The sequence below is a fragment of the Saccharomyces kudriavzevii genome, assembly GCF_947243775.1.
Source record: "Saccharomyces kudriavzevii IFO 1802 strain IFO1802 genome assembly, chromosome: 15".
Taxonomy (NCBI): domain Eukaryota; kingdom Fungi; phylum Ascomycota; class Saccharomycetes; order Saccharomycetales; family Saccharomycetaceae; genus Saccharomyces; species Saccharomyces kudriavzevii.
The window spans coordinates 309,473-334,400 of NC_079286.1; the positions used below are offsets into that span (position 1 = coordinate 309,473).

Sequence of the window (24,928 nt, forward strand, 5' to 3'; positions counted from 1 at the left end):
TACACTGCAACTTTTTTCCCTTTCTTCCTAGCCAATTATAGTTCCTCTTTGTTTTTTTCCTCTTAAGTTTATTTATATTCCAATTTATTATCTGTATCGGTACCAACAGCGATTCAGCGACTCAGCGATTCACCTGTGTACTCTGAAAGGCAAAAAACCTTTCTTTTTATAATTGTTTGCTGAAGTCCAGTTTGGAATTCATCATAATACAAGGATATCTTTCGGAAACTCATAGAAATCATGGAAACCTCAGTAAGAGAACATTCCGAAGGTATACACGAGCATCAGGGGATTCCAAAAGTAATTTTACCGGCTGAATTTTATAAATGTTCTAGAACTGACCTTGTAGTACTCATATCACGAATGTTAGTGTCACTAATCGCAATTAACGAAAATTCCACGACTAAGAAGCCTGATGACCAGATCACTTTAACGCGATACCATTCCAAGGTTCCACCAAACATATCGATCTTCAATTATTTCATAAGGCTGACCAAGTTTTCCTCTTTAGAACATTGTGTTCTCATGACTTCACTTTATTATATCGATTTACTACAAACTGCTTATCCTGATTTTACACTTAATTCTTTGACGGCTCATAGATTTTTATTGACAGCCACCACGGTGGCCGCGAAAGGTCTGTGTGATTCATTCTCCACCAATGCTCACTATGCAAAAGTCGGGGGGGTACGATGTCATGAACTGAATATACTAGAGAATGATTTTTTGAAGAGAGTAAACTACAGAATAATTCCAAGAGATCATAACATTACGTTATGTAGCATAGAACAGAAACAGAAAAAGTTTGTTGCAGATAAAAATGCACCAGGGTCTTTTGATTTGGATTCGTATTCTTATGTTAGTCGTCCAAAAAGTGGATACAATGTTTTGGATAAATACTACCGAAGGATAGTTCAATTGGTGGGTTCTTTTAACGCTTCGCCAGACAAGAGCAAAAAAGTTGATTATGTTCTCCCGTCAAATATTGATAAAGACACCGAAAGCGGTCCCCAAATTCAACAACAAAAGGGAACGTTATCACCCAATTCCCACTATTCACAGAAGCGAAATTCTGAGGCAAAAGACACAAATATCTATCGTAAGCGGTCCAAACCGGATTAGGTTTTTCTCGTGAGACATCCTGGAAGAATCATTATCGAGCAAAATTACAGATAAGTAAGTACATATATGCATACGTATATGTACACAAAACAAAGAGATAGCCACCACTTGGCATTACATGTTCGAGATTTTCAAATGAATCATTAAATATCATCAAAAATCGTCAATTGTCTACCAAAGTAATTTCCGATGATTTTTTTTCCGTTTGCAGTTAAACATCCCACGACTATTCCCTCTGTTACCTTTTTTTTCATTATTGTCAAAAGCGTTGGGGCAATACAGAGGACTAAGCACAGACGAAGATAATGCATTGACGCGAAAATCCAAATAAACACGTCATTCGTCCCAACCGGTACCTCTTTTCTTTCGTCTTAATTTGTTTTAAGGAATTGTTGATAATTACTACCAATAGGCAAGAACAAAAGTATATCTATCCCATATTATATAAAAGAGATATGTAAAACGCATGCTGTTTGGCCGAACATATTAAATACGCTCAGTACAATATTTGCTTTAGCAATTCGATATATCGATTCATATCTTTCATATACAAATACAGAGTTAATGTTCACTAATTGATCTTTAACTTCATCTGTGCCCACGATCAGCAAGCAAGAAGCTTGACCTTCGTTCACCCTGAGCTGCGTGCGACGCCAATGTAAACATATACGAAGTACATGTTAGCAAACAGTCGAAGTTTTTCATACTATCACCTTAGTTCTTGTGCGAATAAAGATAACCCATTTGCTGCAATAATCACAAATCTTGAAGCCTTAATTTGTGACACGTTGAGATTACCTTCTAATTATTATCCATGTAGTATATGCATATTTTACTTTCGGAAACAATATACAATAAAAAGTGATAATTTGCAATGTAAGTTTTATTTTTTTTTATTACAAAGAATGTTTTTTTGTTTATAAATTAATTGATATTATGGCACGTGATAAACAAATTTCCAATATAAGCCATCAGTTTTTTGAAGTATGAGGGCATCGTAAAAATTTTCACTAGGTATTAATTATTTTGTTGTGAAGAAAGATACTAAAAACAAACAGTAAACCATTTATAAGGACAAACTATTACGTTATGCCTTCCGAAAATCCAGACGTACTTTTTTCCAAGATTGTTAAAGTGGTTAGAGCTGCATCCTCATTAGCCAGTCAAGATGTGGACTTTTATAAAAATCTAGAGAGGGAATTCAGTAATGTTCTGAAGTCAAAATCAGATAAGCTCACAGATATGGTAAATGAAATCATCTTGTCTATTGATGAACATCATGAATCATTTGAACTTAAAGAAGATGAAATTTCTGGTTTATGGAAAGATTTCGGAAATATTATGGACAACCTGTTAGAAATGTCAGATCATTCACTAGATAAATTGAATCACACCGCAAACTCAAAGGTAAGTGGTGCTGAGCTTCAATATTTAGGCGATTTTTCAGGAAAGGACTCTTTATCTACGAAAAGACTCGAAAAACCTCAGTTAAAATTCAAAAAATCAATTGATAATAGTGAAAGTCATCCGTTCATACCGCTATTAAAGGAAAAACCAAACGCTTTAAAGCCACTTTCTGAGAGTTTACGGTTGGCTGAGGCTGAGGAAAATAATCCCAGTCACTACCTCCATCCGTATGCGTATGAAATTGATCACCAAGAATATAGCTCAGATGTTCTTCAAATAAAAAAGGAGATTCCTTCCAAATCCTGGGATGACTCGGAACCAATCTGGATAGATACAAAGACAAAGCTTGGATTAATGCTAGAGGATTTGAAAAATGCATCTGAAATTGCCGTTGATCTTGAGCATCACGATTATAGATCATATTACGGTATAGTTTGCCTTATGCAGGTTAGTACAAGGGAAAGAGACTATCTAGTGGATACCATAGAACTTCGTGATGCCCTACATATTCTAAATGAAGTATTCACGGATCCGTTAATTGTGAAAGTTTTTCATGGTGCTTTCATGGATATTATTTGGCTCCAGCGAGATCTAGGGTTATATGTCGTTGGTCTATTCGATACTTATCATGCCTCTAAGGCTATTGGACTTCCAAGACATAGTTTGGCCTATCTGCTAGAAAATTTTGCCAATTTCAAAACTTCAAAGAAGTACCAGTTGGCTGACTGGCGTGCAAGACCGCTTTCTAAGCCTATGACCGCCTATGCCAGAGCAGATACTCATTTCTTATTAAACATATATGACCAATTAAGAAACAAGCTTATTGAGTCTAATAAGTTAGCAGGTGTCCTATATGAATCAAGAAATGTCGCTAAAAGGCGTTTTGAATACTCAAAGCATAGGCCACGAACACCTTCTTCGGAAGTTTATTCTCCAATCGAAAAAGAGAACCCTTGGAGAGTATTGATGTACCAGTACAATATAACTTCTGAGAAGGAAGAGTTGGTAAAGGATTTATATCTGTGGAGAGACTTTATAGCAAGACGGGATGATGAATCGCCGAGATTTGTCATGCCAAATCAATTATTAGCTGCTCTTGTCGCATACGCACCAATCGACGTCATAGGTGTTGTTTCTTTGACTAACGGCGTAACAGAACATGTTCGACAAAATGCCAAAGTACTGGCTAATTTAATCGAGAATGCATTAGGAAACATTAAAGATACCAATAAGAAAACTACTTCAATTACTTCCTCCGAATCCAAACCTGATGGAATTTCATTAGAAGTTATTACAATTTCTCAAATTCGTGATATAATGGAAAGGTTTTCGCTTTTATCCAACAGTGGCGTTATCAACAATCGAACCAAGACTGGTGATAGTACATCTTCCATTCTCTTAGGTAAGACTCTACCATTTGAAGAATGCGGCATATCGTATGGGAAAAAGGGCACACCAAATAAAGTTAAAGTTGAAGACATCAAGGCGCGAGCTCAGAAATTTAATTCTGCCTTAGCGGGTTTAGAGAACATTATGTTTGAATTAGAGAAGCCAGTCACTGTTCCCGCTAGCGTAGAAAAGGGTGAGGCGGTAGAAATTGAATCTGCGCCTGAGCTACCATCTAAAGCTGAGAGTTTCGATGATATTATTGTCTTGAAGAAGAAGAAAATGCATAAGAAGCAGCCAGCGAAGGGAAAAGATATGACGGTAAAAGAAGCCGTTGACTATTCTAAGATGCCTAGTGTCCTATCCAGTAAGCCGGGCCAAAATAGGAAGCAACAGAGAAAGAGAAGATTTGATCCTTCATCAAACGATAGTGAGGGGCCAAGGGCTGCTAAAAAGAAAAGACCTGCCCCTAGAGGTAAGAATATGTCTTTCAAAAGGTAATTTGTATAAGTATACATTTTTATATAGCTACAACACTTGTTAATTAAGATCCCCTCTCATCTAATTTGACATTTGTACCATACAATCCAAATTCTAATCTGGTTCCACCCCAGTTTCTCCCGCCTTGTTGTTACTGAATTTTAACTTGTCTTCTGCACTATGAGGGAAACCGCAATTTTTCTTGTGATTACAAAATCAGAGGTTAACCGGAGATTTTAGTTGAGTTTTACAGTGATGGAACTTCGTTCGAGTATTCATTCGTGTTAAATACATAGTGGAATTGTAATAGTGCCTTAAATACGTAGAGAAACTATATATGTTATAGCAGTGGTGATCCAAAAGGGCGACTTACAGGACTCCTACTTTTCACAGCTTGCCTCCCATAAAAAATGGCCATTGGTAAAAGACTATTGGTGAACAAACCGGCAGAAGAATCATTTTACGCTTCCCCCATGTATGATTTTCTATATCCATTTAGGCCAGTAGGGAACCAATGGCTGCCAGAGTACATTATTTTTGTATGTGCCGTGATAGTGAGATGCGCAATTGGACTTGGTCCATATTCTGGAAAAGATAGTCCACCGTTACACGGTGATTTTGAAGCTCAAAGGCACTGGATGGAAATTACACAGCATCTCCCACTTTCCAAATGGTACTGGTATGACTTACAGTATTGGGGATTGGACTATCCGCCACTGACAGCTTTTCACTCGTGCCTTTTTGGTCTAATTGGAACCTTCTTCAATCCATCTTGGTTTGCTCTTGACAAGTCTCGCGGTTTTGAGTCCCCTGATAATGGCTTGAAAACGTACATGCGTTCCACTGTCATAATTAGCGACATATTGTTTTATTTCCCCGCGGTCATATATTTTACCAAATGGCTTGGTAGATACCGCAACCAGTCACCAATAGGGCAGTCTATTGCCGCTGCAGCGATTTTGTTCCAGCCTTCCTTAATGCTGATTGACCACGGGCACTTCCAATACAATTCTGTCATGCTCGGTCTCACTGCTTACGCCATTAATAACTTGTTAGATGAGTATTATGCTATGGCTGCGGTGTGCTTTGTTCTGTCTATCTGTTTCAAACAAATGGCACTGTATTATGCACCAATTTTTTTTGCATATCTATTAAGTCGATCATTACTATTCCCCAAATTCAACATAGCGCGGTTGACAGTTATTGCTTTTGCAACACTTGCGACTTTTTCCGTAATACTTGCGCCACTTTATTTCCTAGGAGGAGGGTTGAGAAATATTCATCAATGCATTTACAGAATATTTCCTTTTTCCAGAGGTATTTTCGAAGATAAAGTTGCAAATTTCTGGTGTGTCACAAACATATTTGTGAAGTACAAGGATAGATTTACTATACAACAACTCCAGCTATATTCACTGGTTGCGACCGTAATTGGCTTTCTGCCAGCCATGATCATGACATTGTTACATCCGAAGAAGCACCTTCTCCCATATGTGTTAATTGCCTGTTCTATGTCCTTTTTCCTCTTTAGTTTTCAAGTTCACGAGAAGACTATTTTGGTCCCACTTTTGCCTATCACTTTACTGTACTCTTCTACTGATTGGAATGTTCTATCTCTGGTAAGTTGGATAAATAATGTCGCACTGTTCACTTTGTGGCCATTACTAAAAAAAGATGGTCTTCATTTACAATATACTGTGTCTTTTTTACTAAGCAACTGGCTCATTGGAAATTTCAGCTTCATCACACCAAGATTCTTACCCAAGTCCTTAACTCCTGGTCCTTCTATCAGTAGCATTAACAGCGATTACAGAAGAAGAAGCCTGCTGCCTTATAATGTGGTATGGAAAAGTTTTATCATAGGAACATATATCGCCATGGGCGTTTATCATCTCTTAGATTTATTTGTAGTACCTCCATCTAAATATCCGGACCTGTGGGTGCTGTTAAATTGTGCTGTCGGGTTTACTTGCTTCAGCATATTTTGGATATGGTCTTACTACAAAATATTCACTTCCGGTAATAAATCAGTGAAGGACCTGTAAGTTCACTTTCAATTAATATATGTTTATTTACAACTATACAACATCACTAAATATGACCCTCATAGAAAAGATCCGCTTGATTTAGACGATTATTACGAGCTTAACTACTATTTTTCAGACATTTACATTGAGCTGGCTTATGGAGAGGTAAATATATTATAAGATGAACACTTAATTGATTATTAGCTTTTCCGCTTAGCGTTTTTTTAATTCTCCAATACCCATTCATTGTTCGCGTGTTTCGGAACAATGAAAGATCTCCGAAGGGCGGTTACTGATAACGGACGCCAACATTGTATAACGTCAGATAAGGATATCGTTTCATTTTTTATCTGAGCTCTCTGTAATCACGTAAAAACATATAAATAGTACAACATATAAAACTTGAAAGATCATTTTGTCGCGGACATTCGGTAAGCCATGAACATGAAGCTTTTTAACATCCTACTTATACTCTGTGCGGGCGGTACTCTCTGCATGATCATCCCTGAATTAAACGAAATAGCTTATTACTCTGAAACGTTCGAGAACTTCCGCAATGCAAAGGCTCAAGATGGCTTAGGACAACAAAATATTGAGAATCTTCACTTAGGAAGACAAAAAGTCCTTCGCGGGTCGAAATCGCTTCCCTATCGATATATCATAGTCTTCAATGAAGATATTACAAACCGACTCATTGAGTCACATACGCAGATGATACAGAAAGCGCAAAAGGTCTCCGTCAGTAAAATTACAGAAGATGACTCATTTTTAAGGACAGTGTCCGCTTCAGCATCACCTAATCCGCAATTTGGAGGTATTGATATTTCTTTCGACATAAACGGATTATTTCGAGGTTATACTGGCTATTTCACAGATGAAGTCATCGAAATAGTTTTCCAGGATCCACTTGTCAAATTCATTGAGCATGAGAGCACAGTAAGAATATCCAACTCCTCAAGACAAGAGGACGCCCCATGGGGATTACATCGAATTTCTCATAGAGAAAGAGCAAAATACGGTCAAGATTTGGAGTATTTATACGAAGATGCTGCAGGAACAGGAGTTACATCGTATGTACTCGATACAGGAATTGATACGGAGCACGAGGATTTTGAAGGGCGTGCCAAGTGGGGGGCTGTTATACCTGAGAACGACGAGGCTTCTGATTTGAATGGCCATGGAACTCATTGCGCAGGAATTATTGGTTCCAGGCATTTCGGTGTGGCTAAAAATACGAACATTTTAGCGGTAAAGGTTCTTCGTTCAAATGGTGAAGGGACAGTCTCGGACGTTATTAAAGGTATAGAGTATGTTGCTAAGAATCATATAGCATCATCAAAGAAGAGAGGTTCAAAATTTAAAGGATCCACCGCTAATCTTTCTTTAGGAAGTAGTAAATCACCAGCAATGGAAATGGCTGTGAATGCGGCTGTCGATTGCGGTGTTCATTTTGCTATTGCAGCGGGGAATGAAGATGAAGATGCCTGCCTTAGCTCGCCAGCCGGGGCCGAAAAAAGCATTACCGTTGGTGCTTCAACATTTAGTGACGACAGAGCATTCTTTTCGAATTGGGGCACATGCGTCGATGTGTTTGCTCCGGGTATAAATATTATGTCTACCTATATTGGCTCAAGAAATGCAACTCTAAGTTTATCGGGTACTTCAATGGCGGCACCTCATGTTGCTGGCATTTTAAGTTACCTTCTTTCATTACAGCCTGCACAAGACAGTGAGTTTTTCTATGACACCGTTTCACCTCAACAATTGAAAGAAAAGATTCTAAAATTTAGTACGCGTGGAGTACTGGGTGATGTCAATGAAGAGACTCCTAATAGGTTGGTATACAATGGCGGAGGTAAAAAACTGGACGAGTTTTGGAGGTTCTAAAAATCTTAGGTGCCTGTCATTTAGGAAACTCATGGCAATGTATATTATTTCTTGAAGCGCACCGCATATATTTAGGAAAGGCATGAGATGACCAACCTCGGTTTGTTGGTGCCTACGTGTGAGTTGAAAATTTCAAATATATACGTATTCTAGATAGCAATAACGATAAAGTTGTCCTTTATAACGAAAGTTTCATCACGTATAGCTTCACCTTAAGCTTGTTAGCCGCCAATAAGATAAGGTTGTAATACGGCACCGAAGTTCAGGAACCCCCTTCTAGGCCCTGAGCGGGTTTGATACAAGAGTTTTTAAAACTCATTAGAAAAGAGCACAACTCCTGCCTCCTTTCGCCTGCGCCACCAAACCAAACATTGATGCGGCGTTTTTCTCTTCGAAACTACCTCAACTCACTGCTTCTATTTGAGGGCCGCAAATCACTAATAAATGTTTGAGACCATGACCTTAGCTCGATATATTGCGGGTTCCACGTTAAGCATTCCTTGCACTAACGATGCCATTTATCCTTGAAAAAAAAATACTTACAAAAACTACATGCGATGCGATGCGATGATTTCGGAAAAGAAAAATTTTCAGGACGGTAATTAAACAACAGTAACACAATCAACTCTATTCAACTCTACCGGGCTATAAGCGAAGTAATTCCAAGAACTATAGATCACCACTATAAGCGTCTCATAATACATTTAGCATGCGTCAAAAGAGAGCCAAATCGTATAGAAAACAACTTCTTGTTTACAGCCACACTTTTAAATTTCGCGAGCCGTACCAGGTTCTGGTTGATAATCAACTAGTATCAGAGTGCAGTGGTTCTAATTTCAATCTACCGAGTGGATTGAAAAGAACGTTGCAAGCAGACGTAAAAGTTATGATCACACAGTGTTGTATACAAGCGTTGTATGAAACTAGAAATGAAGGTGCAATTGATTTGGCAAAACAGTTCGAAAGACGTCGTTGTAATCATTCCTTTAAAGACCCAAAATCACCAGCTGAGTGTATCGAAAGTGTTGTTGACGTCAACGGTGCAAATAAACATAGATATGTAGTTGCTTCTCAGGACATACATCTGAGAAGGAAGCTGAGGACCGTCCCAGGTGTTCCGCTAATCCATTTAACCAGATCTGTCATGATCATGGAGCCACTTAGTACGGCGAGTGCTAAGGAAAGCAAGAAGACCGAAGAACAGAAATTGTTTAAAGGGCTCAACGACCCAAATGTTGAAAAAACAGAAAAAGTTAGTAGTGAATCAGGGAAGGAATCCGCGCCCAAGAAAAGGAAGATTGGCCCAAAGGCTCCTAATCCACTAAGTGTAAAAAAAAAAAAGACTAGTCAACCTAGTAATGAGACGAAAGGCGAGGATGACGCTTTTAAAGAGAAGAAAAGAAGAAGGAAACATAAAAGTAGCACTAATAAATCCGCAATAAACGGGACGACAGTGCTGCAAGTTCAACCCTCTTCAGATTAGAGGGTAGTCAGACATCCGTTACTTGAACTGTTTCGAGCGTTATCACGTATTTCTACTCTTTTGCCGAACGGTAGGGAAGTATTTAGTGTTTGTATATGTAAGATAATATTAAGTAATTTCCTGAAAGGATAAGCTTCTCAAAGTGCACTATCCGCAGTTGACCACTGGAAAATCTTCTTCGGGAACTTGACAGTTTTCATTTATCGAATGATCCACCCATCCAGGGGAAACAATTCTTGCCACTTTGGGTACTGTATGAGAAGCCTTCATCTGCTCTTTTATTTGTTCATTTACCTTCTCTATACAATCTTTCCTTCGAGAAGAATCTACATATGGTATAATAATCAGGTTACAAAGAGACTGTTGACCCGTTATTTCACCGCCGAATAACCTAATCTTCATTTCCAAGAGCTTCTCCTCTCTCAGTCCAGTCTTGGTGCGCGGGATGTACACTATTCTATTGGAAAACAAAAATAACGGAATTACCTGGGCTTCGGAATCTATCCCAATCTCCCCTATTGATGATAGGTCTTGCCGTGATTTGAACAGTAATGACAGTTTCCTTTCCGAAATATTATTTTCAAAACTATCGCCCAAGCAATCTACCCTTTTTTCTGCAACTTCTCTCAATTTGTGGGAAACACTAAAGCAATAACTCGGTTCGATAAAAATGAGCTGCTTGTATGCTATACAATCCATTACCCAACTTGGATGCACTATATCATACCCTCGATCAATCAAAATTCTACATTCTATGGTAGTTTTACAACTGATAAGACGAACGTCTCCAATACAGTGGCGTTTCAAAATCACATTATGTATCAGCTTGCCACCATGTTTTACTATAGCATCCTCAAGTCCTGCCCGCGTAATCCGCACTCCCGTATCCTTAGTAACGTAATCAGAGAGAACATAAAAAAATAATCCGGCAAAAATGCTTGAAATTAGCTTTTGTTCCCTGATTTGATGAAAAGGATCTGAAATTAGTGCTCTCTTTCTCTTTTTGTGTGCCAGTTGAAGTTGAAAGTTCTCATCTTGCTGGTTAGGCTTAGATTTAATCGGCCTATCCTCATACAACTGAGCGAGTGTATAACAATCTGTCCAGTCTTTGTCGTACCGTATTCTTCTACAATAACCTCCGTACAAAGTGCAGCTGGTAGCGTATCTCCGTATACTTGTTTCAGTGTTATCTAAAGACCGCGACTTGATTTCTAAAACAATAGAATCGCTAGGCTCAATCCATTCGGCAGGTATTCTTGAGCCAAACTGTAAAATAGAAGGAGGAGAAAAATCGGACGTTCTTTTCCAATGCCCTCTGGTTCTGCGATTGATTTCTTTAAATTCCTCATGAGATATTCCGTTAGCAACAGAACAAAATGAAAGAACTTTTTTCACTTTCTTCTTTGAATTTATCACATCTTGTTCTATTTTTGAATCGTTTACGACTTCGGAACTAGAGAGCTCTTGATCCCTTTCTTCCATTTCTCGTTCATCTATCACGAGTAATCCTAGCATAAACGAATCCTTCTTTCCAGAGTCCCTGCCGATTATTATTAGGTCTAGATTTTCCCCAAACTCCTCTAAATATTCAGGTTTCACCTTAATCCAGTTGTAATTTCGACTGGCTATATTATAACTAGAATTATAATACTTCAAAACAACACCTTCCGAACCTAGTGAAATGGCAACTTCCAGAGAATTTTTTACCGATTGGACATCATAACATCTAGTAGACTGTACTATCTCTACAACATTTTTAAAGGGTGTTAAAATGCTGCTCAGGTACTTCTTCCTTTGATGAAGGGGTAGCGGAGCCAATGAGATCTCGTTGAGGTATAACAGATCAAACACCATATAAAGAGGGCGGAAATCACTGTTGTTTATGTCACTACAAGACAGCACTCCTTTTGCACTTCCTTTCACAAGGCCGAATGGAAGAATTACTTTTCTCGTTGAATCAAATGTAACCATTTCACCATCCAAAACGCATTCCTTAACAGTATTTGTGAGCTTTAAATACTGTGATATAGTTCCCGATGATAGACTTGCTCCGTACAGATAGGTGTAGTCAATTCCTCGCCTACTAAAGAATTTTATGGATTTACCATAGTTCATATAATGAACTTGAATTCGTTCACCGTCCATTTTTTCTTCAATCAAAAAATCGTTATGTAATGCACGGCATATCTTTTCATATGGAAGACTTACCTTCTTGGCCAACTGTGGTGCGAATGCAAAGCCAACCTTTATACTTAAATCATCATTCTTTAGACGGACTCTTGGATCGTAAAGTTTTGAAGTTACCACCTTTAGATCTGATACAACACTGAGGTAGTCTTGAGCGTCAGGATGCCAACAATTTAAGAATCTGTGCTCTTGTCCCCCAATTACTCTATTTTTAAGCACGATATCAAAAAAATATTTCAACTCAACAAAGCTCATACTTTCCAGACAGCTCAAGAAAGGCTTTGAATTTACAAGGTCCTTAAATCCCCGTCCAGAGATGCTCCTTTCTTTGCTTAATTCATCTAGATAATCATTGACACCATCAATTGTAATGGATTTTCCATTTGGTTCAGGCCTCCTTTTGGCTATTTCTTCCACAAGAAGAGAGGAGAGATTTCTAGCCCTACTTACGCGCTGTTTCCAGCTTTTCAATCGTTGTTCTGTCACCGAATTCCTTGGTAACTTCAAGTAAGAGCATATAGTTCTTATTAATATATAGTCCTTAATGTTATAAATCCGTCTGTCACGGTAGGGGAGAGCAAGGACTAACGCTGGGTATATATTGTTTCCTACCCCTTTTCTCCACGACTCGACAAAATTCGATATTATTTCGTAGTATTTGAAAGATGCCGATTTACCAGTTCCTGCAGTCCCATTAATTCGAACATTATCTATTCTCACAAATAACTCTTCACAAAGCCACTTAAAATCCGGACTAGGTGCAAAATTTTGAGGCTCAGGTATGAACTCTGGTGCTGGTGTCATACTTAGACGATTCCTTCTGCTTTATCTTTCTCTTTTATTATCTATATCCCACTTATGTCTCAAAGTTTTCTTTCATAATTAGCTTTCATGCAAAAAGAAAGATGAGAATAGTGGCAAAATATAAAAAAAAAACGCGGATTAGAAAAGCTTCTTATGCTAGGCAATATTATTGAATATTTTGTAAAGAAGTATGCCAATTAGTAGCGTCGACATATAATCGAGCGATTTCCCGACTTCCGTATCGCAATATTACATGTACTACTTACATAGACACTAAATACATTTTTATACCTACCAACGGTCTGTTATATTAAATTACCTAAAGAGTCATAGTTCACAGGCTTTTCATTCTCTCCAAAATCGCTTTCTTCATCTTCGGATACCCCAGATAGCATTATTCGGCTCTTTACGGAATCGACATGAATGGCGTTACCGAGAGCGTCATATTCAATGGGTTGTTCGCTATTTTCCAACCCCGATTGCTCCGAGTCTTCTCCGCTTTCTAATTCATCAGATTGCACTCCATTACCTCTCCTATTTATGTTACCCATCATCCATATATCTGTCTTTTTAGTGTGAGATTTACGCTCTTGAGTTTCCATTTCTAACTTCTCCAACCATTCTTTTTCAGCTTTCTTTACAGAGTCAGCATCGGTACAGCGCTGATAAATTTCAAGCAATTCTTTGTTTAAATCTAAAAATCCCAGTCCCCACGAGAAATGCGACAGCAATTCGCTTGCCCAATCCATTTTACCAACAATAGCGAAACAAGCAGCCAATGCCTCAACACAATTAAGCCTCCACGGTCTCCCGTAATTGACTTGATTAGCAGCCACCAAATATGGCAGCAATCTTTCATACTTACCGCCTATTTTGTTGAAAGGCACTTCTTCTAAACGGGCCCAAGAACATTCAACAACTGAGGCACCATGTTGTTCAACAATCTCGAGATCATTGGGACAAACTACGCCCTGACCGTTTGGTGAAACCACAACACCTTGAAATTTTTGCCCCACTCTTAATGATCTGATTAAACCCAACCTTTCGAGTTTCTTGCCGCTGCACCTTTTCGGATCACAATGGTCAAAATCCCACATAGCCAGTTTAACAGGAAATTTCATCTTTTCCGATTTATCATACTTCATTTCCATGTGCTTGTGGTTTTGCCTTGCACTGTGCCCATTAGCGCCTCTCTGTTGTCTTTCATTTTTAGGTTCGTGCGTCTTATTCTTACCTTTTCCCATCCTTGGTACTTTATCAAACGTCCTTTACTATAAAGTGTGCACAAATGTCCATGAGTAGTTCTATGATATATCCAGTACGGAAAGTCACGAATTAATAAAAATTTTCTCTTGCATAGCTTCTCATGACTTAATATTCTAGTTTCGTCCGAAATTCAGCAATCCATTTGAAAAAAAAGAGAAAGTCGACTGCACAATACCTGTTTGATAATAATGCAAGTAATTCCAAAATAATCTTTTTTTTGGTAGTATTTATTCTGGATAAAGCTATATTTGTATCTACATAACATGTAACATGTCAGGCTTCTTCACCTTCATCACTATTGTTTGTTCTCGCTGTCTGAAGTGTCTTCAGTTGACGGAGCGCCTGCTCCACCAAAAAGATTGCCTGCCATACTTCTGAGTGCAGGGTTGTTCATCAAGTCAGACAAATTTGGAGCCCCACCACCCGAGGTAAAACCTTCAGCCATCTGTTTGATATTTGGATCCTGCATCATTTTTTGAATATTTTGCATAGCACCAGGATTGCTCATCATCTTTTGTGCGGCTTGCATCAGTTGTGGGTTATTCATCAAACCGCCAAGACCGCCGCCTAGTAGGGAACCAAGGTCTGGCAATCCGCTTGTACCAGCACCTTGGCTAGCATCAGCATTGGCATCAGCATCCCTCGATTGCTCCGGAACTGTCTTCTCCAAGTTCAAAGATTGCTCAACCTTCTTCTTAGCACTTTCATAGTCCCTTTTCATAGCTTCTGTTGCATTATCACCTTCAATATCAAGAACCTTCTTATATGCTTCAAGGGCTTCTTCGGGCTTACCTTGCGCATATTTGGCAAAACCTAGTCTAGAGTAACCTCTGAAATAAGTTGGGTCAATAGAAATTGCAGATTCAGCATCTTCGACTGCTTCATCATATCCTTTCAAAGATGAGTGGGCTGCTGCTCTGTTGGCGTAATAGATAGCATTTGTTGGTAAAACTTTAATGGCTTCAGTATATTTGTTAATGGCAAGCTCGTAATCTTTATTAGCCATGGCTTTGTTACCTTGCATCTTCAAGTCTTCCGCCTTGGCTTTGATTTCGGCGTCTTCTTCAGGAATATTAACTTCGACATTCTGAGCATCATCCTTTTTAGTTGATTCTGAGACCCTTGACGTTGAATTTAGTAGGTCGGTCAAATTTTGGCCTTTGAATTCAGAATTTTCTAGGATGCTTGGCACGGCCTCTCTCTCAAAGCCAAAGGCTTCAGAGATACAGTCCATGGCGACATTTAAGGAATCAGCACTGTCTTCTGAAATTTCTTTCTTCTCCACAATAGAAGAAAAGTAGTTTACAATAAGGGACGCGATCTCTCCTTTTGATGCTGACATCGTATAGTATATATTTATCGACAGAGTACTATTTTGGTCGGAACTTTTATTGTTTATTCCAATCTTATCGTTAGTACACGTTTTATATGGTGGCAAAACTCGGAATTAAATTTGGGGCAATAAAACCTTCTCGGATCTTCCATTTTTTTCGATTGGAAAATTTCAAGATTTGAAAAAGTAAGAAAACTACAGAGAAAAGATAAAAACTGGAGCGACTGATGATGGGAATGACAACGGAACATATGCACACATTATGCTATTTGCGATTATGGAAAAAAATAGAACAAGGGACTTTATGTATGGATTTCTTATGAACTCAAAAAAATCTTCCCCGCCAGGACTTGAACCTGGAATCTTCTGGTTCGTAGCCAGACGCCGTGACCATTGGGCCACGAGGAACAGATTTTGAAAGGTTGCGCGTCAAGATAGTATATCTCAACGTGACTACCGTATGTCATAACCAACCCAACCGAAATATCTATGAAAAATGCTGAAACAAGTAGGCTCATCATTATTCACACAAGTAACCATCATTTATCTGAGATATTCAGTTTGTACTCTAAAGTGTACTTCGTAAGGAATATATTCAATACCTTATTATTATTTAAAAATCCTAATTAATTAAATTTGCCCTAATATAGATAACATATCGGAATTACACGGACGTCGTATCTTTGGTAGAATGAAGGAATGCTGGACGAGCTATTCGGACAGTGGGCATAACTGAAATCAAAGAACCATCAACTGACATCAACTTGGAATTTATATATAAATGGTATGAGTCGGTCACATTAAACTTATATTAAACTCCCTAGTTTATTATTATGTTGAACATATTAACATGTCCAATCTGCGTGTCTTTTATATACCTCTCTTACATTGTATGAGAAAGTTCGGCTTTTCTTCTTAATTAATACTACTAATTATCAACAAAAAATACCTAAAATGGAGACAGTATGAAACATATAAGAATGAATACATTGAGATAACTGCAAGACCGCTAAGATGTACTATCCCGGACGTATAAATACGAAATTCTACACTTCCACCCTTATAGTCAAAATTGGATCTTATACATTAGATAAAGAATAAAAAGTAACATCCCGCGGATACAGTGACAACTAGTTTAGCAACAGGTTACTATCCTGAAATCGACAGGATTGCTAAATTACCCTGGTATTACTTAAGCCCGCAATACAACATAAAAAGTCGAGAGAAAATATCTACAAACCTTATTGAACTTCCTCACTTCATTACAGCCCATTGTCGCCTCTGATTTACTCAAGATACCATTTCAATATACGATAGGCATGCGATAATATCCTACTAATGGACCAGTTGGAGCTATAATCAGCTATTTTTCAATTACTAATACAACAGATTGATAATGCAATAGGATCAAGGAATAGCGACGAATAAAACGAAGGAAGAAATAAAAATGAGATCATATAAAATCGTCGATTCCCTTCCGTAGATTCCTAAATCCATGAGGAGGACTTTTGGTGTATGCATCTATATAAGTAACTTCATCAAAAGATAAAATCTCAGCAATTTTTTCAAGATTCGCTTTCAATAAGAACATATATAGAGAAGCATAAAGCAAATACTAATAGTTGAAGCTAAAGATTAATTTCTTTCCTGTATGTGTGATTAGTAATATGTTGAAAAAGTCCCACCCACTCTGTGCTCTATAAAGTTTTTGAATGTAATAATCTACTCCCTCATTATTTCCACAAATTATTGCAACATTTAACTTTTAGAAACTCTTCTTCTACTGAGGAAGAAATCGAAGAAACCCGATTTTACAGAGTTTGATACTTGATGAAAATAGAAAAAGCATAGGTTTACTGAATGACATTTATTGCAATGAGTTTTACCTGTTTACTGCTTCTTAAGACTATGTAACTATGGGGTTGGTATTTATAAATATATCATAAAGTAATCGATGAAAAAAAAATAACTGATTTCATTTTGTAGTTCCTATTTAATCATATTCCCTTCACTTCTCCAAACTGAAATATACATTGCTTCAAAAACAATGTCATAATATGAAAAAAGAAAAAAGAACTTGGCGAAATGATATTAAAGGAAAAAGTAAAATTAATGGATTGAAACAAAAATTGTTAGGGAATAGTATAAGAATATAATAGTTTTTTCAATGGTTTTTCAATCAGCTTCATCTGGATTAACCACTGTCAGAACGTTATTTTTCCCTTCCGGTCCACCATTTATAAACGTTCCGCTGCTTATCCTTCTTGAATCATCGAAAGGATTGGTATCAGTTTGCCCATTGGTATGCTCTTCCACAAAGCTCCCCGATGAAGGCCCTTGTTTAGATGAAAATGAGGAAGCATATAACTTATCTGGGTACTCTACTGGTTTTATGGCCTCTTGGTATTCTTTCTCCATTCTATCTTGTTCACGTTTCATATTGATATGTCTGACGACCAACAATATACAGAGCGCGATCGCTACAGCCCCAACTACACCACCTACAACCCCGCCGACAATTGCCCCTACATTAGCCTTCTTCTTGTGTGTACTATTTCCACGTGTAGAGTCAGATCCGGCTGCTCCTGTGGCCGATCCTGAATTCTGAGCACTTGTCGTGATGGTGTTTGTGACAAAGATCGTAGAACCACCCTCAGTGTGAAAATCAGTAGAGTATATTATGGAGGTAGGATCCTGTGATTGAGAGTCACTGGTTATCAAAGCGTTTGAAGTTAATGAGCCCTGAAGCATTACAGTACTTGAACTTTGTGACGTTGAAGTAGAAGCAGCTGCTTGAGTTGAATCAGAAGAGGTTTGTAATGTGGAGGACGATGTTGTTGATGGCGTTGCTGATGATGTGGAAGAGGTTGTTAAAGAAGTTGTGGAAGAAGTTGCAGAAGAACTAGTCTCCGTATCAGTATCTGAACTGCTTAAGCTATCACTGTTTGTGTCGGATTCGATCTGATACACAGAATAGGCATCTGTACCACCACACATTTCAGGTTTATAGCCGTAACAATACATATTACATGAAGAGGAAACGGATTCTGAACTGGACGGGTCAGTATTACCGCAAAAACATTCTGAATGGTTATGAAGGGCAAAATATTTTGCGCTCTTTGCGTTACACTTTTGACTACAATACGAACTTGACTGCCAGGAGTATGAATCGTCCTGTGAAAAGTCGGAAGGGAGTGAGCTAAAGCAATTCACGTACGTATAGGCACTTGCCTGTGATAAGATAGGCAATGAAACAAGAATCAAATTCGTTTTGTTTAGCCTCATTTTGTGATTAGGATTCTCTTGTTATGGGTTTTATATCAGCTGACGTGCTATACTAAATAAATGTATTTGCAAGTCCTTTTTTCTTTTTTTTTCTTGGCTATCTTTCTTTCTCTCCTTATTCGGAATTTGAGGACAATAAGCGCTTCTTTCTTGTCGACTTGGGCACCTGTTATGCAAAGTAAGTATTAAGTACGGAATATCCAGTAATGTTAGCCCTATGTTGGGTTTGCTGCGTTTGTCCAAGAAAGCTTTATCGCACTAAATTCTTCCAAAAAAGGTTATGATACGCCAAACGCTTTTATTTTCCCCTCCGTTTTCCACCGTCTCACCTCGAAAATTACATTATTTCTTCACGATGTAGCGTTATTTCCATCTTCAGAGAGGAAAGGCGGAGAAAAATTTTCTGAGAGAAAAGAACTCTAGAAGAGCAATGGACAATTTTTACAGATCTATAATACAGAGCGCACAATTTGACCTATCTTTAATATTTTGTAAATATCGAAATTGGACAATTGATGCAACTTTGGATATTATCTTATTCTTCGAAATACGTAGAGCACCATAGGGCTAACAAGAAAGAAGCACAAGAGATGGAACTAGTACTACTATCGCTGGCATTAGCACCGGCACCGGTGCGCTGCTTTTTTCATCCTTCGGAACCGCCAAGAAAGATGTATCATATCATGCAGGAGATGAACTTGAATGTCAACAATCTTGATTTTCAAGGCTATACGTAAAAGCAATTTTCATCATCGAGCCCTTTGAAAATGTAAACTCAAAAGAGATGAGATGGACTTCTGGTCTACTCAACGAGTGAAACAGCGTACGAGGCTTTTAGTCGAAACATTATCGCACACGCTGCAAAAAGAAATTTCTAAGTGATGTATTCTACGAGAAAAGAGAAGATATTTGGATAGCAATGACTTTGCAATAGGCCTCCCAGGTCGGTCGAGCAACAAATGCAATAAAGTTCTCTGAAGTTCTTTAAACGGAAATTAGAAAACTGTACATGGTCATAATAAAACCCAGATCTATAAAAAAAAAAAATAAACGCAAGGAATGCACTGCGGCTAACCTCTCAGAATTAGATGAAGAGATTGTTTATGCCTCAAATTTGGGGCTTTATATATTCATCCATACGGCGTACGGATTATCCTTCTACCAAACAGGTGCTATTCTCTAAATAAAACTTTCAAATTGAGACGCTGAGTACCAAAAAAGGCGACTGAACGAACTATATTTACGCTTTGAACAGCCAAACGGGTGTTGATAGGGACTGAGAGAAGAGGGCAATGTATGGGGTTCACGGTTTTTTCTCCAGATGATAGTATAATTATTCGTTTACAGCGCATGCTAGATACTCCAGAGAAATTGTAGGATCAGAGATAGACACACACACCACGCAAGAAAAGACAAAAAATTGCGAAGGGACGCCTATTCGTATGGAGAAAAGCACGATCGTCCAATTCACATCTACGAATCGGCATAATCAACTGCGGCTCCTAAATTTAAGCATACTTTCAGAGCCAACGTGACCCGAAGAAAACCCTGAAGATAAACAATGGAAACTAAAGGCAACCTAAAAGGCAAACGAGGCACGCTTCAACAATAGCCCGCACAGAATCTGGCGGAGAAGCGACACCACGCGCGATTTCTCAGCAAAAAACCTCGTAGCAACCCATCTGCCTCCAGAAGAAATCAAACTAAAAAAAATGACGGAAAATAGTTTAGCAGGGTTCCTAAACGATGCGTTTCTGACAAGCAAGATGGTCAGAAAAGGGAAGATGCAAATTCTTTTCTTCAACAGGATGTGATTCGAGACTCTCGAGTATAAAAAGGGAAGGGTCACTGGAGCAGATCAATTTTTAACCCATTATCCTGCTTCATTACTTCTTCGTCCTTCTTGAAGATCTGCAAATAAAAACTTTTCACTCGCTTACCAACACTAAAATAAAAATGGCTTACTCTAAGATCACTTTGCTAGCCGCCCTTGCTGCTATTGCTTACGCCCAGACTCAACTACAAATCAACGAATTGAACGTTGCTTTGGACGATGTTAAGTCCAACATTGCTGACTACATCAACTTGTCCTTCACACCAAATTCAGGATTCTCCTTGGACCTAATGCCAGCCGGTATTATGGACATTGCTGCCGAGTTGGTCACAGCCACTGATGATTCTTACACCACTCTATACTCTGAGGTTGACTTTGCTGCCGTTGAGGCTATGCTGACTATGGTGCCATGGTACTCTTCTAGATTGCTTCCACAATTGGAAGCATTGGATGCTTCTCTTACTTCCTCTGCTGCCTCAAGTTCCACTGAAGCCACTACTTCTGTTGTTACATCTTCAACGGAAGCCGCCAGCTCCTCTGCTGTCTCTAGTTCAACCGAAGCTGTTAGCTCCTCTGCTGTCTCTAGTTCAACCGAAGCCGCTACTTCTGTTGTTACATCTTCAAGTGAAGTTGCTAGCTCTTCCGCTATTGCTTCATCTTCAGTTGTTTCCTCTTCAACTGAAATTGTCAGCTCTTCTGCTGTCGCTTCATCTTCAGTTGTTTCCTCTTCAACTGAAATTGCCAGCTCTTCTGCTGTCGCTTCATCTTCAGTTGTTTCCTCTTCAACTGAAATTGCCAGCTCTTCTGCTGTCGCTTCATCTTCAGTTGTTTCCTCTTCAACTGAAATTGCCAGCTCTTCTGCTGTCGCTTCATCTTCAGTTGTTTCCTCTTCAACTGAAATTGCCAGCTCTTCTGCTATCGCTTCTTCCTCAGTCGTTGCTTCTTCAACCGAAGCCGCTAGCTCAATCATTGCCCCTTACAACTCCACCGCCGTTAGCTCTTCTACTTCCGTTGAAACCTCCAGCTCAAGCATTGCTCCTTACAATACCACCACAGGTGCTAGTTCTTCTGCTTCCAGTGTTATTATTTTGACTAGAAACGGTACCACTGTTACTGAAACTGCTAACACCCTTGTCACCAAGGAAACTACCGTCTGTGACTACTCCTCCACATCTGCTGCTCCTGTTTCCACCACCGGTTACAACAATTCTACTGAAGTTTCAACTGCTACTGTCTGCAGTACATGCAAAGAAGGTACTTCTACCGCAACTGACTTCTCTACGCTAAAGACTACAGTTACCGTCTGTGACTCCGCTTGTCAAGCCAAGAAGTCTGCTACTGTCTGCAGCACGTGCAAAGAAGGCACCTCTACTGCAACTGACTTCTCTACGCTAAAGACTACAGTTACCGTCTGTGACTCCGCCTGTCAGGCCAAGAAATCTGCTACCGCTGTCAAGGTTCAATCCACAGCCGCTGTCAAGGTTCAATCCACAACTTCTGGTATCGTTGAACAAACCGAAAACGGTGCCGCTAAGGTTGTCATTGGTATGGGTGCCGGTGCTTTAGCCGCTGTAGCTGCCATGTTACTATAATACTAGTACATGAAAAAAATGTTCGTTCTGCTTATATGATTATATTATTATTTTAACTTTACTGTTATACAAAAAAAATTGCTTAGATTTTAAACTATCGAATGTATTCCTCTGTAATATAAAAATTGACAACTAAGTCTTCAGCTCAATAATTTTTTTTTTCCTCTTGGAAGTAAACTATTTCTCTAACTTGTGATAGAACATTTCCACATTCAAAAAAATAATGGAAAATGCCCTGCAGTAAGAGGGAAAAATTGTCCGGAGTGAAAATAAGATCCGCCACTCTTTTTTACTACTTGCATTTATCGGAAATTCTAGATTGCCGTTCACAACAGTCCATAACAAAATAAAGAATGAGTTCCCACAAATATCTTGATATTTAGAAAATTAAGTAAAAATCATAAATTGGTATATACGAACGTTTAGAATCCATTAAAAATGAGATTACAACAACATGGCGGCAGCAGCCATGATACCGGCTCCCATTCCAACAGCAACCTTAGCAGCACCATTTTCGGTTTGTTCAGCAACAGTGCTCGTAGCCTGGACTTGACCGTCTGTAATCTGAGAAATGGCAGAAACAGAACCAGAGGTCTTAGCTGAAGAAACAACAGTAGAAACCTTAGCAGAAGAGGTAGTGGCATCAGCAGAAGAAGTAGTGGCAGCGGCAGACGAGGTGGTAGCAGCAGCAGACGAGGTGGTAGCAGCAGTAGAAGAGGTGGTAGCAACGGCAGAAGAGGTGGTAGCAACGGCAGAAGAGGTGGTAGCAGCAGCAGAAGAGGTGGTAGCAACGGCAGAAGAGGTGGTAGCAACGGCAGAAGAGGTGGTAGTGGCAGAGGTTCCCAATAAAGATTCTAATGCCGGTTCCAATCTAGAAGAGTACCATGGCACCATAGTTAACATCTTGCTTACAGCAGCAAAATCGACTTCAGAGTACAAAGTAGTATAGGAGTCATCAGTGGCGGAAGCTATGGCCATACCGATGTCCAAAACACCAGATGGTAAGCTGCTTAAACTGAAACCAGAAGATGAATCACTGGCCAAACTGATGTATTCTTGCAAATTCGATTTAACATCATTCAAAATAACGTTCAATTCGTCAATTTCTTCTTGGGTTTGGGCAAAAGCAAAAGCAGAAAAAGCGGCTAGTAAAGCGATCTTAGTGTAGGCCATTTTTATTATAGTTTATAAGCGAGTGCGGAAGGGTTAAGTCGATGGGATCGGTAGCAGGAATAACGAGAAGGGAAAGGAACATAGAACGAGAGCTTTCACTTATCTAAGTCTCACCACCCACTTATATATCAATTTTAACACACAGGTCTCTCAACTGAATGCATTCTAAGATTTCTCCATTGCTCGTTTATGCCAGTAATGTTAGAAAGCTCAGTAGAAAACTGTTTGCGACACACCGCCGATGATTGCTTTAGGAGATCGCTAAATATCATAAAAATTCTTGGCTTTCTATTTGCTGCGAACTAACTCTGTATTGTTTTGTTGCCAAGTGTTTTGTTTCTTTACGTAGGGCCTGTACGAGCAACGAGTAGAAAATCTGGAGAGGTACTTTTAAGGTGCGCACTGCCTTATTTCTTTGATTGCCTGTACTCATCCAGAGTTTTCCTGCTCGCTACATTCGGACTTAAATGTCCTTTTTGGGAAACATATGTCTCGTTTGGGAAGTAAAGCCGGCCAAGGCTTTTTTGATATTTTTAGAGCAGCGCACTGCATAAGCGGATTCGCACTGGCGGGAAAAGTGAGAAAGACCGCGTGCATTTCTGAAATGTTAAGTGCTATTGTCTTTCTGGGCGTCGAATAAGAAGTCAAACCGCACTGGAGCGCGCCATTCAAAAATGTGGTCTATTGTTAGCCCAGTGAGCTGGTGAGGAGTCGTACCTCGACGAACAGGTGCCAACTGTTAATACAGTGAGGCTTGGAATCGATCCAGCGAAATTCTCTCCTGTACGTACTTTTGAAAGTCATGTACTGAAAGTTCTTGTGCACCCATACGCTGCAAAAAAAAACTATAATCGCATGAATTCGAAGAATGCTAACTCGCCCGTAAAAAAGGAAAGAAAGGAATAGCCTCGCTCAGGTAAGATTTTCTTGCTGTGACGTTTGGGCCACCTTAAGAAGACGCTACTTGGCAGTGTGAGGAACTTGCATTAAACGAAAAGATGAAGAAAAATAACCCAAGTTAGATTTCCTGTTTCATTCATGTACTGAATTTTCCTCTCACACTTTTGTGCGTTGAAGATTTCATTTCCAAGCTTGAACTTATGTAACACAATAACTCTTTTCTTTTCGAAGGGAAAATCAAGCAGGCAATATTGCATGTATAAGATCACTAAAAACTTGAGGGCTTGAAACTTTTTAGTACGCCGTCAAATGCGGTAACCAAGAGTGATATCACAAAACTCAGACCGCAGCTCCTTGCGTCAAAATACGCAGGACACACGCTGAAATTTATCATATTTGCAAACATAAGTGATTTTCTATATTGATCAAAGCTAATATTGAAGGAAATAATTTTTTTTGGTTTTTTTATTTCGAGTTGGGTCCAAAGCCATTGCTTATAATTTTTTGTGGTGCCCAATGACCAAAAACAGTTGTTCACTTACAACAAAACTCCAAATAATAAAGATTTCCCTATTTCCCATTGCTTAAAAATATATACAAAAGTACTACATTTCCAAACATATATTAATATTATGAAAGAAAGCGTTAACCCAAGAAGACCAAGTTTCTTGCGTCACTTGATTGCTAGAAGACGATACAGGGCATATAAATTCAGAGAGGTATACCATAATTCTTCCTCTACTTTCAGTAACCATCCGGTGG

General features: G+C 38.9%; 11 protein-coding genes and 1 non-coding gene across 12 annotated transcripts; 6 read left to right on the forward strand and 6 right to left on the reverse strand.

Annotated features, from left to right (window-relative positions):
• Nucleotides 1–240: 240 nt before the first annotated feature.
• Nucleotides 241–1,122, forward strand: PHO80 (Pho80p; the record flags this gene model as incomplete). Its single annotated transcript, XM_056231179.1, has 1 exon — nucleotides 241–1,122. The coding sequence occupies one exon, from the start codon at nucleotides 241–243 to the stop codon at nucleotides 1,120–1,122; it is 882 nt and encodes a 293-aa protein (XP_056085024.1).
• Nucleotides 1,123–2,211: 1,089 nt separating this feature from the next.
• RRP6 (exosome nuclease subunit RRP6) lies at nucleotides 2,212–4,416 on the forward strand (the record flags this gene model as incomplete). Its single annotated transcript, XM_056231180.1, has 1 exon — nucleotides 2,212–4,416. One exon carries the CDS (start codon nucleotides 2,212–2,214, stop codon nucleotides 4,414–4,416), a length of 2,205 nt encoding a protein of 734 aa, XP_056085025.1.
• A 389-nt stretch (nucleotides 4,417–4,805) lies between these two features.
• Nucleotides 4,806–6,440, forward strand: ALG6 (dolichyl-P-Glc:Man(9)GlcNAc(2)-PP-dolichol alpha-1,3-glucosyltransferase; the record flags this gene model as incomplete). The annotated part of the gene is made up of 1 exon (XM_056231182.1): nucleotides 4,806–6,440. One exon carries the CDS (start codon nucleotides 4,806–4,808, stop codon nucleotides 6,438–6,440), a length of 1,635 nt encoding a protein of 544 aa, XP_056085026.1.
• A 426-nt stretch (nucleotides 6,441–6,866) lies between these two features.
• YSP3 (putative subtilisin-like protease YSP3) lies at nucleotides 6,867–8,309 on the forward strand (the record flags this gene model as incomplete). The annotated part of the gene is made up of 1 exon (XM_056231183.1): nucleotides 6,867–8,309. The coding sequence occupies one exon, from the start codon at nucleotides 6,867–6,869 to the stop codon at nucleotides 8,307–8,309; it is 1,443 nt and encodes a 480-aa protein (XP_056085027.1).
• A 709-nt stretch (nucleotides 8,310–9,018) lies between these two features.
• Nucleotides 9,019–9,792, forward strand: UTP23 (rRNA-binding ribosome biosynthesis protein UTP23; the record flags this gene model as incomplete). The annotated part of the gene is made up of 1 exon (XM_056231184.1): nucleotides 9,019–9,792. The coding sequence occupies one exon, from the start codon at nucleotides 9,019–9,021 to the stop codon at nucleotides 9,790–9,792; it is 774 nt and encodes a 257-aa protein (XP_056085028.1).
• A 147-nt stretch (nucleotides 9,793–9,939) lies between these two features.
• DNL4 (DNA ligase (ATP) DNL4) lies at nucleotides 9,940–12,783 on the reverse strand (the record flags this gene model as incomplete). The annotated part of the gene is made up of 1 exon (XM_056231185.1): nucleotides 9,940–12,783. The coding sequence occupies one exon, from the start codon at nucleotides 12,781–12,783 to the stop codon at nucleotides 9,940–9,942; it is 2,844 nt and encodes a 947-aa protein (XP_056085029.1).
• Nucleotides 12,784–13,088: 305 nt separating this feature from the next.
• TSR3 (ribosome biogenesis protein TSR3) lies at nucleotides 13,089–14,027 on the reverse strand (the record flags this gene model as incomplete). The annotated part of the gene is made up of 1 exon (XM_056231186.1): nucleotides 13,089–14,027. The coding sequence occupies one exon, from the start codon at nucleotides 14,025–14,027 to the stop codon at nucleotides 13,089–13,091; it is 939 nt and encodes a 312-aa protein (XP_056085030.1).
• Nucleotides 14,028–14,344: 317 nt separating this feature from the next.
• On the reverse strand, nucleotides 14,345–15,391 carry SGT2 (Sgt2p; the record flags this gene model as incomplete). The annotated part of the gene is made up of 1 exon (XM_056231187.1): nucleotides 14,345–15,391. One exon carries the CDS (start codon nucleotides 15,389–15,391, stop codon nucleotides 14,345–14,347), a length of 1,047 nt encoding a protein of 348 aa, XP_056085031.1.
• A 326-nt stretch (nucleotides 15,392–15,717) lies between these two features.
• Skdi_15.trna9R lies at nucleotides 15,718–15,790 on the reverse strand. The gene has a single exon. It is a non-coding gene; the product is annotated as a tRNA-Arg (tRNA).
• A 1,767-nt stretch (nucleotides 15,791–17,557) lies between these two features.
• Nucleotides 17,558–18,667, reverse strand: SLG1 (Slg1p; the record flags this gene model as incomplete). Its single annotated transcript, XM_056231188.1, has 1 exon — nucleotides 17,558–18,667. The coding sequence occupies one exon, from the start codon at nucleotides 18,665–18,667 to the stop codon at nucleotides 17,558–17,560; it is 1,110 nt and encodes a 369-aa protein (XP_056085032.1).
• A 1,956-nt stretch (nucleotides 18,668–20,623) lies between these two features.
• Nucleotides 20,624–22,093, forward strand: TIR4 (Tir4p; the record flags this gene model as incomplete). Its single annotated transcript, XM_056231189.1, has 1 exon — nucleotides 20,624–22,093. The coding sequence occupies one exon, from the start codon at nucleotides 20,624–20,626 to the stop codon at nucleotides 22,091–22,093; it is 1,470 nt and encodes a 489-aa protein (XP_056085033.1).
• A 444-nt stretch (nucleotides 22,094–22,537) lies between these two features.
• On the reverse strand, nucleotides 22,538–23,266 carry TIR2 (putative GPI-anchored mannoprotein; the record flags this gene model as incomplete). The annotated part of the gene is made up of 1 exon (XM_056231190.1): nucleotides 22,538–23,266. The coding sequence occupies one exon, from the start codon at nucleotides 23,264–23,266 to the stop codon at nucleotides 22,538–22,540; it is 729 nt and encodes a 242-aa protein (XP_056085034.1).
• Between the last annotated feature and the right edge of the window lie 1,662 nt (nucleotides 23,267–24,928).